Source organism: Pelodiscus sinensis, unplaced genomic scaffold (genome assembly GCF_049634645.1).
Source record: "Pelodiscus sinensis isolate JC-2024 unplaced genomic scaffold, ASM4963464v1 ctg72, whole genome shotgun sequence".
In the NCBI taxonomy this organism is placed as follows: domain Eukaryota; kingdom Metazoa; phylum Chordata; order Testudines; family Trionychidae; genus Pelodiscus; species Pelodiscus sinensis.
In genome coordinates, this window is record NW_027465834.1 from 265,001 (window position 1) to 278,849 (window position 13,849).

A 13,849-nucleotide genomic window follows, 5' to 3' on the forward strand; every position below is an offset into this window, starting at 1 on the left:
TCTCACACACACACACAGAGCGATGGCTCCCTCAACCCCCCCGCTCTCTCTCTCACACACACAGTGATATCTCCCTCACACCCCTCTCCTCTCTCACACACACACACACACAGAGCAATGGCTTCCTCAACCCCCCCCGCTCTCTCGCTCACACACACAGTGATATCTCCCTCACACCCCTCTCCTCTCTCTCTCACACACACACACACACACACACACACAGAGCGATGGCTCCCCCAGCCCCCCCACTCTCTCGCTCACACACACAGAGTGATATCTCCCTCACACCCCTCTCCTCACTCTCACACACACACACAGAGCAATGGCTTCCTCAACCCCCCCCCCCGCTCTCTCGCTCACACACACACAGTGATATCTCCCTCACACCCCTCTCCTCTCTCTCTCTCACACACACAGAGCAATGGCTTCCTCAACCCCCCCCCGCTCTCTCGCTCACACACACAGTGATATCTCCCTCACACCCCTCGCCTCTCTCTCTCACACACACACAGAGCAATGGCTTCCTCAACCCCCCCCTCTCGCTCACACACACACAGTGATATCTCCCTCACACCCCTCGCCTCTCTCTCACACACACACACAGAGCAATGGCTTCCTCAACCCCCCCCCCGCTCTCTCGCTCACACACACAGTGATATCTCCCTCACACCCCTCGCCTCTCTCTCACACACACACACAGAGCAATGGCTTCCTCAACCCCCCCCCCCGCTCTCTCGCTCACACACACACAGTGATATCTCCCTCACACCCCTCGCCTCTCTCTCTCACACACACACAGAGCAATGGCTTCCTCAACCCCCCCCCGCTCTCTCGCTCACACACACAGTGATATCTCCCTCACACCCCTCGCCTCTCTCTCTCACATACACACAGAGCAATGGCTTCCTCAACCCCCCCCCCCGCTCTCTCGCTCACACACACACAGTGATATCTCCCTCACACCCCTCTCCTCTCTCTCTCACACACACACAGAGCAATGGCTTCCTCAACCCCCCCCGCTCTCTCGCTCACACACACAGTGATATCTCCCTCACACCCCTCGCCTCTCTCTCTCACACACACACAGAGCAATGGCTTCCTCAACCCCCCCCCTCTCGCTCACACACACACAGTGATATCTCCCTCACACCCCTCGCCTCTCTCTCTCTCACACACACACACAGAGCAATGGCTTCCTCAACCCCCCCCCCGCTCTCTCGCTCACACACACAGTGATATCTCCCTCACACCCCGCGCCTCTCTCTCACACACACACACACACACACACACACAGAGCAATGGCTTCCTCAACCCCCCCGCTCTCTCGCTCACACACACAATGATATCTCCCTCACACCCCTCTCCTCTCTCTCTCACACACACAGAGCAATGGCTTCCTCAACCCCCCCCCCGCTCTCTCGCTCACACACACAGTGATATCTCCCTCACACCCCTCTCCTCTCTCTCACACACACACAGAGCAATGGCTTCCTCAACCCCCCCCCCGCTCTCTCGCTCACACACACACAGTGATATCTCCCTCACACCCCTCGCCTCTCTCTCACACACACACACACAGAGCAATGGCTTCCTCAACCCCCCCCGCTCTCTCGCTCACACACACAGTGATATCTCCCTCACACCCCGCGCCTCTCTCTCTCACACACACACACACACACAGAGCAATGGCTTCCTCAACCCCCCCGCTCTCTCGCTCACACACACAATGATATCTCCCTCACACCCCTCTCCTCTCTCTCTCACACACACAGAGCAATGGCTTCCTCAACCCCCCCCCGCTCTCTCGCTCACACACACAGTGATATCTCCCTCACACCCCTCTCCTCTCTCTCACACACACACAGAGCAATGGCTTCCTCAACCCCCCCCCCCCCGCTCTCTCGCTCACACACACACAGTGATATCTCCCTCACACCCCTCTCCTCTCTCTCACACACATACACACAGAGCGATGTCTTCCTGGCACACCTACACCCCTCTCCTCTGCCTCAGGGTACATCTACATTAGCCCTCCCCCCCCCCCCCCCCCCAGTGACTGCTCAGCTGCCACAGCCACCTCTGCAGCACTGGGAGTAATTCTCTGTCTCTGCTGCAGGTGCGCTAGGCTGTGAGCAAGTCAGCGCCCCGCTGTCTTAGCAGGCTCAAACGTCCGAGCTCCTGGAGTCCAGCACAGGGTGACAGGTTCCAATTGGTCGATCATGCCCCGGCACCTCAATCCCCCCCCCATTTCGCTCCAGCCGGCGGGCGTGGGCCTCAGAGCCAGACAGACAATTCCAGCAGCGGTGGTACCAGTGCCACCTACAGTGCGAACATAACCTTGTGGCACCTAGTCAGGGTTCCTGCTAATGCCCCCAGGACCTTATCAGCCCTTTGGGCCACAGCAGTGCCCTGGCCCTCATGTTCAGCTGATGCTCCACCAATCACAGTCATGCCAAGGCTTTTCCCACGCCGCTGGGTCCCAGGAGTGAGTCGTCTCCTGGCCAGGACAGACTGGCGGGCGTCTTGGCCCCGCAGTTTGTCTGGCCTCAGACATGTAACTGGCCACATTCAAACCCAACTTGTTTCCAAGCAACCCGGACCCCTGTGTCAGTGAGCTGGCCGCTCCCTCGTTTACCACTCAGCACCAAGTCTGCATCTATGATGACTGTACATTTTCTTCCAGGGCATTGATAAAAATGTAAATAACGTAAGTCCAAGAACCAGTCCCTGTAGGACCCTTCTATCTTAAGGAAAGGTAGAAGGGAGACCAGCACAATTGAGGTAATGGATTTCAGGAAGGCAGATTTTGATAAGCTCAGAGAACTTGTAGGTAAGGTCCCAGGGGAAGCAAGACTGAAGGGAAAAACAACTGAGGAGAGTTGGAAGTATTTCAAAGGGACATTGTTAAGGGCCCAAAAGCAAACAATTCCGCTGTGTAGGAAAGATAGAAAATATGGCAAAAGACCAGCTTGGCTTAACAAGGAGATCTTGCATGATCTCAAAATAAAAAAGGAGTCGTATAAAAAATGGAAACTAGGACAAATAACAAAGGATGAATTATAGGCAAGCAACACGGGAATGCAGGGGCAAGATTAGAAAGGCAAAGGCACAAAATGAGATCATACTAGCTACAGGCATAAAGGGAAACAAGAAGACCTTTTATAAATACATTAAAAGCAAGAGGAAGACCAAGGACAGGGTAGGCCCACTGCTTAGTGAGGAGGGAGAAGCAGTAACAGGAAACTTGGAAATGGCGGAGATGCTCAATGACTTCTTTGTTTCGGTCTTCACCGAGAAGTCTGGAGGTGTGCCTAACGTAGTGAATACAAGCAGAGAGAGGGTAAGTTTAGAAGATAGGATACACAAAGAACAAGTTAAAAATCACTTAGGAAAGTTAGATGTCAGCAAGTTACCAGGTCCTGATGAAATGCATCCCAGGATACTCAAGGAGCTGATAGAGGAGGTATCTGAGCCTTTAGCTATGATCTTTGAAAAATCATGGCAGACAGGGGAGATTCCAGAAGACTGGAAAAGGGCAAATATTGTGCCCATCTATAAAAAGGGGAATAAGAACAACCCAGGAAACTAGGTCTGTCCCAGGGAAGATAATGGAGCAGGTAATTAAGGAAATCATATGCAAACACTTGGAAGGTAATAAAGTGATAGGGAATAGCCAGCATGGGTTTGTGAAGAACAAGTCATGCCAAACTAATCTGATAGCTTTCTTTGATAGGATAACGAGCCTTGTGGATAAGGGAGAAGCGGTGGATGTCATATACCTAGACTTTAGTAAGGCATTTGATACGGTCTCGCATGATATTCTTATTGATAAACTAGGCAAAGATAACTTAGATAGGGCCACGATAAGGTGGGTGCATAATTGGCTGGATAACCGTAGTCAGAGAGTTGTTGTTAACGGTTCTAAATCCTGCTGGAAAGGGATAACAAGTGGAGTTCCGCAAGGGTCTGTTTTGGGACCCGTACTGTTCAATATCTTCATCAATGATGTAGATATTGGGATAGAGAGTACGCTTAGTAAGTTTGCAGATGATACCAAACTGGGTGGGGTTGCGACTTCTTTGGAGGATAGGGACATAATTCAAAATGACCTTAGCAAGTTAGAGAAATGGTCAGGGGTGAACAGGATGAGGTTTAATAAAGAGAAATGCAAAGTGTTCCACTTAGGAAGGAACAATCAGTTCCATACATACAAGATGGGAAGCGACTGTCTAGGAAGGAGCATGGCGGAAAGGGATCTAGGGGTCATAGTGGACCACAAGTTGAATATGAGTCAACAGTGTGATGCTGTTGCAAAAAAAGCAAATATGATTCTAGGTTGTATCAATAGGTGTGTTGTAAGCAAAACTCGTGAAGTCATTCTGCCGCTCTACTCTGCACTAGTTAGGCCTCAACTGGAGTACTGTGTCCAGTTCTGGGCGTCACATTTCAAGAAAGATGTGGAGAAATTGGAAAGGGTACAGAGAAGAGCGACAAGAATGATTAAAGGTCTAGAGAACATGACCTATGAAGCCAGGCTTCATGAACTGGGCTTGTTTAGTTTGGAAAAAAGAAGATTAAGGGGGGACATGAGAGCGGTTTTCAAATATCTAAAAGGGTGTCACAAGGAGGAAGGAGAAAATTTGTTCCTCTTGGTTTCTGAGGACAGGACAAGGAGTAATGGGCTTAAAGTGCAGCAAGGGAGGTTTAGAACAGGTTAGATAGACATCTGTCAGGGATGGTGTAGACGGAGCTTGGTCCTGTCTTGAGGGCAGGGGGCTGGACTCGATGACCTCTTGAAGTCCCTTCCAGTCCTATGATTCTATGATCTCCCCCATACAGAAACAGCCCGGGGCCCCTGCCCCTTGGGAGCACCCACCCAGACACCAGGAGAAGTAGGCCAAGTAGCCTCTGGGAGTCCAGCGTCCTCGCAGCCCAAAGCCCCTGGAGAGGCTCTGGCTGTGCGCAGCCAAGACAGACCCTTCCCCTGTGCTGGCTGAAGTGATTTGGGCAGGACACATGGAGGGGGACGAGGTGCAGCCCCCAAGGGATAACAAAGCCACCAGGGGAGCCGTACCTGCTCCGGGAGCTCCGTCAGGGCTTTCTGTGTTGCCGTCAGGGGCAGGCGTCACTGGGGGGGCCCCGCCGTCTGTGGTGAGACACAGGGACTCAAACATGCAGAATCCAGGGGCCTCCCAGCACCCCATGACCAGCCCTCTGGCTATGCCCCCAGCCCGGGTTTACTCAGCAGCTCCCCTGGAGCACCTGCAGTGACGCCAGGAAAAGCCCACACCTGGCCCCTCACCCACAACCCAAAACGTTCACAACGCTTGAAGGCTGCTCTTCCCACTCCTCTCGTACGCAGCCCAGAGACCCGCTGCGTCTACCCTCCTGCGGCCGTGCCAGGCCCGCCCTAGACCCTCTGCAGACTGCTCTGGGCTCATCCCAGCATTCTGCTCTGCCTGGAGCTCTGACGAAAGGGGCAAGGGCTGGATTAGGGGCGGGGGCATAAGAGGGGCCTCCGGTGGCTTCGGCGGGGAAGGCTCTGCCGTCCCAAACTGCCAGCCTGGCCCCACCCACACTCTGCCCCCAGAGCACCCGCTGTAGGTCCGGGTCGCTGTAGGTCCATGCGGCCTCCTGCCTCCCTGCTGCTCCGGGTTGGCGAGACTGGAGCCATGCGGCCTCCTGTCTCCCTGCTGCTCTGGGGAGGGGGAGACTGGAGCCATGCGGCCTCCTGCCTCCCTGCTGCTCTGGGTCATCGAGGCTGGAGCCATACGGCCTCCTGTCTCCCTGCTGCTCCGGGTCAGTGAGACTGGATCCATGCGGCCTCCTGCCTCCCTGCTGCTCCGGGTCGGCGAGACTGGAGCCATGCGGCCTCCTGTCTCCCTGCTGCTCTGGGGAGGGGGAGACTGGAGCCATGCGGCCTCCTGCCTCCCTGCTGCTCCGGGTCGGCAAGACTGGAGCCATGCGGCCTCCTGCCTCCCTGCTGCTCCGGGTCAGCGAGACTGGAGCCATGCGGCCTCCCGCCTCCCTGGTGCTCCGGGTCAATGAGACTGGAGTCATGTGGTCTCCTGCCTTCCTGCGTCTCCGGGTCAGTGAGACTGGAGCCATGCGGCCTCCTGCCTCCCTGCTGCTCCGGGTCAGTGAGACTGGAGCCATGCGGCCTCCTGCCTCCCTGCTGCTCCGGGTTGGTGAGACTGGAGCCATGCGGCCTCCTGCCTCCCTGCTGCTCCGGGTCAATGAGACTGGAGCCATGCGGCCTCCTGCCTCCCTGCTGCTCCGGGTCGGTGAGACTGGAGCCATGCGGCCTCCCGCCTCCCTGCTGCTCCGGGTCAATGAGACTGGAGCCATGCGGCCTCCTGCCTCCCTGCTGCTCCGGGTCGGTGAGACTGGAGCCATGCGGCCTCCTGTCTCCCTGCTGCTCCGGGGAGGGGGAGGCTGGAGCCATGCGGCCTCCTGCCTCCCTGCTGCTCCGGGGAGGGGGAGGCTTGGGCCAGCTTGGGCTGCATGGCCACCTCCCTTTCCATTGCTCCAGGGTCTGGGGAGGCTCGAGCTGGCTGGGGCTACATGGTCTCTCTCCTCCCCACTGCTTCCAGGGAGGCTGGGGCGTGTGTGCTCGTCCCTTCCCTGGGCTGGGGGCAGGGTCTCAGCAGAGGGGGCGGGGCTGTAGGGCGAGCTGGGGGGCCTGTCTCCCTCAGTCCCAGCTGCACCCACCACCCATGAAAGGCAGCACGCTCACTGAGCCTTGGCTGAGCTTCTTCTCATTGCCTCCTTGGGGACTGCGCCCCTCAGCACCACCTGCAGCACTGGGAGGTGGAGACAGGGGCCTGGCTCCAGTTGAGGACCCGGGGCCCAGTCTGCCCGGAGGAGTCATGCTCCACTGCAGGCTGTTGCACAGAAAGCCCTGAACCCTGCAGCAAATGGCACCTTCCTCCCCCTAACCCCCTCTGGCCTGCAGGGGCCTTTCATTTCTGGGAGCCAGAGCTATCTGCCGGTGCATGCAGCACCTGGTGCCAGCTCAGACCTGCAGGGAGCTGCGTGAGCTCCACCTCAGAGCCCTGACTCAGGGATGCCGCAGCCAAGCAAGGAGCCCTCGCGGCGTCAGCACTCGCTGCAGGGTGGGACTCAGCACTTACAGCAAAGTGAGCAGAGCAAGCCCGGCCAGGGCATCGGGTCCCGCAGCGCCCACACTGTCCTGTGCTAACCATCAGTCCCCAAGATACCATGTGCCACGGGCATCACAAGGAGCACCAGGGCACAGGCACAGGGAGCTGGAGACAACCCCCAACCCAACAAGCACCTGGTGGGTACAGAGCTGCAGGGTTGCTGTCCAACATCCTCCGCCATTTCCCTAGGCAGCAGCCAAGCTCTGGCCAGTGTCTGGAAGCCGAACCACTTTCACTGTGCCCATGTGTTTCTCCAATTTTGTCCACATCCTTCCTGAAATGTGGTGCCCAGAAATGGACACAATACACCCACAGAAGCCTAATCAGCACAGAGTAGAGCGGAAGAATGACTTCTCGTGTCTTACTCACAACACTCCTGCAAATGCAGCTCAGACTCATGATTGTGGATTTTCCCCCCAACAGCGTCACACTCTTGACTCATATTTAGCTTGTGGTCCACTATGACCCCCAGATCCCGTTCTGCAGGACTCCTCCTAGACAATCACTTCCCATTCTGTGTGTGTGAAACTGAGTGTTCCTTCCTAAGTGGAGCACTTTGCATTTGTCCTTATTAAACTTCATCCCGTTTACCTCAGACCATTTCTCCAGGTCATTTTGAATTCTGACCCTATCTTCCAAAGCACTTGCAACCCCGCCCAGCTTGGTATCATCTGCAAACTTTATAAGCGTCCTCTCTATGTCATTAGCCAAATCACTGATGAAGATATTGAACAGAACCAGCCTCAGAACTAATCCTTGCAGAACCCTTCTAATTATGCTTGTCTAGCATGGCTGTGAACCACTGATAACTACTCTCTGAGCACTGTTATTCAACCAGCTATGCACCCACCTTATAGTAGCCCCATCTAGGTTTTATTTCCCTAATTTATTAATGAGAAGCTCATGCAAGACTTAATAAATGATAACTTTTAGGTATACCACATCTACCACTTCCTGCTTATCTACAAGGCTTATTATCCAATCAAAGAAAGATATGAGGTTGGTCTGACATAATTTGTTCTTTACAAATCCATGCCATTACTTATCATCCTCTTATCTTGTAAATGTTTGCAAATGGATTCCTTAATTATGTGCTCCATTCTCTTTACTGGTACAGAAGTCAAGCTGACTGGTCTGTAGTTTCCTGGATTGTCCTAACTTGTCTAAGTAATTGTAACTTGTTCTTTTCTTATTTTAACTTTTGATCATTTTCACTGGCATTTCCTATGCTAGGAGTACAATCACCTTCTTGGTGAAAACTGAAACGAAGAATTCAGTAAGCACGTCTGCTATTTCCATATTTTCTGGAACTGTTTTCTCCGTCTTCATTGAATAACAATGCTACCCTGTCCTTGGTTTCCTCTTACTTCTGATGTATTTGTGGATTGTTTTCTTGTTACCGTTTATGGATCTGTAGCTAATCTGAGCTCATTTTATGCCTGGGCTTTTCTAATTTTGATATTTGTTTGAATTTGAATTCATCCTTTGTAACTTGACCTAGTTTCCACTGTTTATAGGTCTCCTTTTTTGTTTTTAGCTCATGGAAGATCTCCTGCCTGAGCCAGACTTCCCAGCTTTCCTACGCCGTGGAACAGTTTGCACTATTCCACTCCCTGTGGATGAGAGCCCAGACCTTCCCCTCCTTGCTGCTTCAGGGAACTGTGTTTGTTAGGTCTGTCCCAATACAGACAGGCCGAGATTGCTCCCAAAACAAGGTGTCTATAGGGCAAGGGCAGGGGCAGGGACAGGTTCTTCTCCAGCCAGTCTGGTTCCTCCTTCCTGTTGGATAGCAGTTGGCTCAACGTACCTGGGGCTTGCTGAGCCCATAGCATGGGACCCACCCCCCTTTCCACAGTGGCCTGCACTAGTTCGCCTGTAAACCCACCCGCACCTGCACTGCATGAGTTGTAAGGGCGGTCTCGGTGATGGCGATTTGCCAAGGCTTCCCTCACCCTCACCATGCCACAGCTCTGGCACATCCACCAGCACACGTGCCTTGGTTGTGGGTGGATTGTCTACTCTACGGCTGTGTCTACATTGACATGATTTTGTGCAAAAGCGCCTGCTTTTGCGCAAACACATGCTGCCTGTCTACACTGGCGGGGAGTTCTTGTGCAAGAACACTGACGTTCTAATGTGTGAAATCAGTGCTTCTTGCACAAGCACGATGATGCTCCCACTCAGGAATAAGCCCTCTTGTGCAACTGTTCTTGTGCAAGAGGCCAGTGTAGACAGGCAACAGGAATTTCTTGCGCAAGAAAGCCCGATGGCTAAAATGGCCATGAGAGCTTTCTTGTGCAAGAGAGCGTCCACACTGGCACGGATGCTTTTGCACAAAAGCACATCTCTTGCACAAAGGCACATGCCAGTGCAAATACTTTAATGCAAAAACTGTAGCATTAAAAGTATTTGCGCAAAATCTTGCCAATGTAGACACAGTCTATAGGCGGAGCCTGAACTGAGACTTAGACCACTGGGACTTTGTGACAAATTGTGGGGCTCTGCCAGGCAAATATTTATGCACCGCAGTTTCACAGGCAGTTAGTGGCCGTGCTATCGCCTGGTGCACACCGGCTGTATCATGCATGCGGTGGCTTTGTCTGTGAGCAAGGAGCCAGACAACTAGGGGCTTGGCACACCTGCTTGGCCCGCCAGCGTGCTTGATGAGTGGGGCTTTCCTAGATCACAAATGCCCCTCGGCAGGCAGGGGCGTCCCAGGGAAGGGCTCAAAGACGCTGAACTGACCAGGCCCTTTCTGACGTGGGGCAGAGCGTGTGCTCCCTGCACTGCTGGGCTTAGCCAGGCTCAGAAGCAGGAGACACCAACAATCCTGGAGAGTTATTCTGGAGGTCTCAAAGAGCCTGGCTCTCCAGCAGCTCCAGTCTGGCGTTGGCTAGCAGGGCTGGGGATACGCAGAGACCCCTGGAGACCCCTGCAGAGACCCCCGCAGGCCATGGAAACCAAGCTGCCTGTGCCCACGGAGCCCCCACAGGTCAGGTGAGGGGTGAGGCCCAGCCACTCGCTGGCACCTGCTCACACGCAGTTTCCCTTCAGTAGCACCAGTGTCTTGGTTCTGCCCTGCTTTGCCTGTCCTGTCTGTGTGTCAGTGGCATGCCCAGCCCTGTCCCACTCCTCCTTACCAGGGATCGGGGCCTGCCTCGGGCTGAGGGCTGCCTGGAAACTTGCCAGGACTTTGCGTCCATGCAGGCTCTGGGTCGGCCGGAAGTTGTTCTGCAGAAGCTCCTCGTGGTCCCCCTGCAGCGTGGTCTCCAGCAGCGAGATCTGCAGAGGAAGATTGCGAGGAGTCACTAAGTCATGCTGGGCGATTTGAGACTGCAGCACTCAGTGTCCTTGTGCAAGGGGGCTGGACTCGGGGTGTCTCTGGCGTCCCATGGGCCTCCCCAGCCTGGTGCCAGTGCTGGCTTGCAGCTCCCCAAGTGACAGGCCTGGCAAAGCCACCTGCAGCCAGCCCACCTCACGCAAGAGAATAGGCAGGCCCTCACCCCCCTGACGGACCTGCTTCTGGGACAGCAGCACTGTCTGGTTGAAGACAGTCCAGTTCACAGTCTGGTAGCAGGGAGGGGTGGTCAGAGAGCCACTGTAGCGGTAATAGCGGCTTAGGCTGGTGGGCAGCAACCCTTTAATATCGAATCCATCCACAGTTGTTTTCTTGCCTGCAAAGAAAAAAAATACTGCTGGTGTTCTAGAGCAGCATGTCTGCAGGGTGGAGAACAGAGACAGTATGCTCTGGAGGAGTAGAGCTGATCCAGCACCATGCAGGGCAGTGATTTCAACAGACTAGTGTGGAGACAGCACGCTCTAGAGCAACACCTCTCCATGGACTAGAGCCGATCCAGCACCGTGCAGGGCAGTGATTTCAACAGACTAGTGTGGAGACAGCATGCTCTAGAGCAGGGGTCTCCAAACTACGGCCCGGGGGCCGGATGCAGCCCGCGAGGCCCTCTCATCCGGCCCGTGGAGACCTTTTTGGATTCAAAGGCAGAAGAAGTGAGATTGTTTCAAAACCCATTTGAAGCAGATGTGGCCAGTTGCCCAGATGAACTGCAGCTGGAAGTCATTGAGTTGCAAGCAAATGACCTCCTTAGGGACAAGTTCAAAATAGGACTGGTGGGTTTTTACCAGTTTTTGCCCAAGGAAGACTTTCCTAATGTCAAAACTTTTGCATCAAGGTACCTTTCAATCTTTGGAACAACATACCTGTGTGAACAAACATTTTCAAGAATGAAATACGTGAAGAACAATTTGAGAACAAACTTGTCCGATGATAATCTCAGGTCACTGTTGATGTTAGGGACAACAAATCTAAAGCCAGAAATGTCTGCTATTTTGGCATCCAGGAAACAATTTCACCATTCACACTAATACAGGTGTTCATGTGTAGTGTATGAATGTGTTATTAAATAATAACTGAATAAAATAATATTAAATAAATAATTAAAAACAACATCCATGTTTTGATTGTTTTTTATTTGGACCTCAAGTGTGTAGTCGGCCCCCGAACTGCTGTTTGATAGTTAATGCGGCCCTCGGACTGAAAAGTTTGGAGACCCCTGCTCTAGAGCAACACCTCTCCATGGACTAGAGCTGATCCAGCACCGTGCAGGGCAGTGATTTCAACAGACTAGTGTGGAGACAGCATGCTCTAGAGCAACACCGCTCTGTGGACTAGAGCTGATCCAGTACTGCGCAGGGCAGTGATTTCAACAGACTAGTGTGGAGACAGCATGCTCTAGAGCAACACCGCTCTGTGGACTAGAGCTGATCCAGTACTGCGCAGGGCAGTGATTTCAACAGACTAGTGTGGAGACAGCATGCTCTAGAGCAGGGGTCTCCAAACTACGGCCCGGGGGCCGGATGCAGCCCGCGAGGCCCTCTCATCCGGCCCGTGGAGACCTTTTTGGATTCAAAGGCAGAAGAAGTGAGATTGTTTCAAAACCCATTTGAAGCAGATGTGGCCAGTTGCCCAGATGAACTGCAGCTGGAAGTCATTGAGTTGCAAGCAAATGACCTCCTTAGGGACAAGTTCAAAATAGGACTGGTGGGTTTTTACCAGTTTTTGCCCAAGGAAGACTTTCCTAATGTCAAAACTTTTGCATCAAGGTACCTTTCAATCTTTGGAACAACATACCTGTGTGAACAAACATTTTCAAGAATGAAATACGTGAAGAACAATTTGAGAACAAACTTGTCCGATGATAATCTCAGGTCACTGTTGATGTTAGGGACAACAAATCTAAAGCCAGAAATGTCTGCTATTTTGGCATCCAGGAAACAATTTCACCATTCACACTAATACAGGTGTTCATGTGTAGTGTATGAATGTGTTATTAAATAATAACTGAATAAAATAATATTAAATAAATAATTAAAAACAACATCCATGTTTTGATTGTTTTTTATTTGGACCTCAAGTGTGTAGTCGGCCCCCGAACTGCTGTTTGATAGTTAATGCGGCCCTCGGACTGAAAAGTTTGGAGACCCCTGCTCTAGAGCAACACCTCTCCATGGACTAGAGCTGATCCAGCACCGTGCAGGGCAGTGATTTCAACAGACTAGTGTGGAGACAGCATGCTCTAGAGCAACACCGCTCTGTGGACTAGAGCTGATCCAGTACTGCGCAGGGCAGTGATTTCAACAGACTAGTGTGGAGACAGCATGCTCTAGAGTAACACCGCTCTGTGGACTAGAGCTGATCCAGTACTGCGCAGGGCAGTGATTTCAACAGACTAGTGCGGAGACAGCATGCTCTAGAGCAACACCGCTCTGTGGACTAGAGCTGATCCAGTACTGCGCAGGGCAGTGATTTCAACAGACTAGTGTGGAGACAGCATGCTCTAGAGCAACACCGCTCTGTGGACTAGAGCTGATCCAGTACTGCGCAGGGCAGTGATTTCAACAGACTAGTGTGGAGACAGCATGCTCTAGAGCAACACCGCTCTGTGGACTAGAGCTGATCCAGTACTGCGCAGGGCAGTGATTTCAACAGACTAGCATGGAGACATTATGCTCTAGAACAACACCGTTCCGTGGACTAGAGCTGATCCAGCACCGTGCAGGGCAGTGATTTCAACAGACTAGTGTGGAGACAGCACGCTCTAGAGCAACACCTCTCCATGGACTAGAGCTGATCCAGCACCGTGCAGGGCAGTGATTTCAACAGACTAGTGCGGAGACAGCACGCTCTAGAGCAACACCTCTCCATGGACTAGAGCCGATCCAGCACCGTGCAGGGCAGTGATTTCAACAGACTAGTGCGGAGACAGCACGCTCTAGAGCAACACCGCTCTGTGGACTAGAGCTGATCCAGCACCGTGCAGGGCAGTGATTTCAACAGACTAGTACGGAGACAGCACGCTCTAGAGCAACAGCGCTCCATGGACTAGAGCTGATCCAGCACCGTGCAGGGCAGTGATTTCAACAGACTAGTGTGGAGACAGCATGCTCTAGAGCAACAGCGCTCCATGGACTAGAGCTGATCCAGCACCGTGCAGGGCAGTGATTTCAACAGACTAGCGTGAAGACATTATGCTCTAGAACAACACCGCTCCGTGAACTAGAGCTGATCCAGTACCATGCAGGGCAGTATTTCAACAGACTAGTGTGGAGACAGCATGCTCTAGAGCAACACCGCTCTGTGGACTAGAGCTGATCCAGTACTGCGCAGG

General features: G+C 53.1%; 1 protein-coding gene across 7 annotated transcripts in view; it reads right to left on the reverse strand.

Moving 5' to 3' along the window:
• Positions 1–13,849, reverse strand: part of CA9 (carbonic anhydrase 9) — a 55,796-nt gene that overhangs the window by 6,233 nt on the left and 35,714 nt on the right. For 5 of the 7 annotated variants that reach the window (XM_075914747.1, XM_075914749.1, XM_075914750.1 and 2 more), the window contains 3 exons: positions 10,680–10,837; positions 10,304–10,445; positions 5,075–5,146 (listed from right to left, as the gene is read on the reverse strand). In XM_075914747.1, coding sequence (XP_075770862.1) covers positions 5,075–5,146; positions 10,304–10,445; positions 10,680–10,837 — 372 coding nt within the window. The remainder of the gene's footprint in view (positions 1–5,074; positions 5,147–10,303; positions 10,446–10,679; positions 10,838–13,849) is intronic. The other 2 variants (XM_075914753.1, XM_075914751.1) reach the window with 1 other exon arrangement.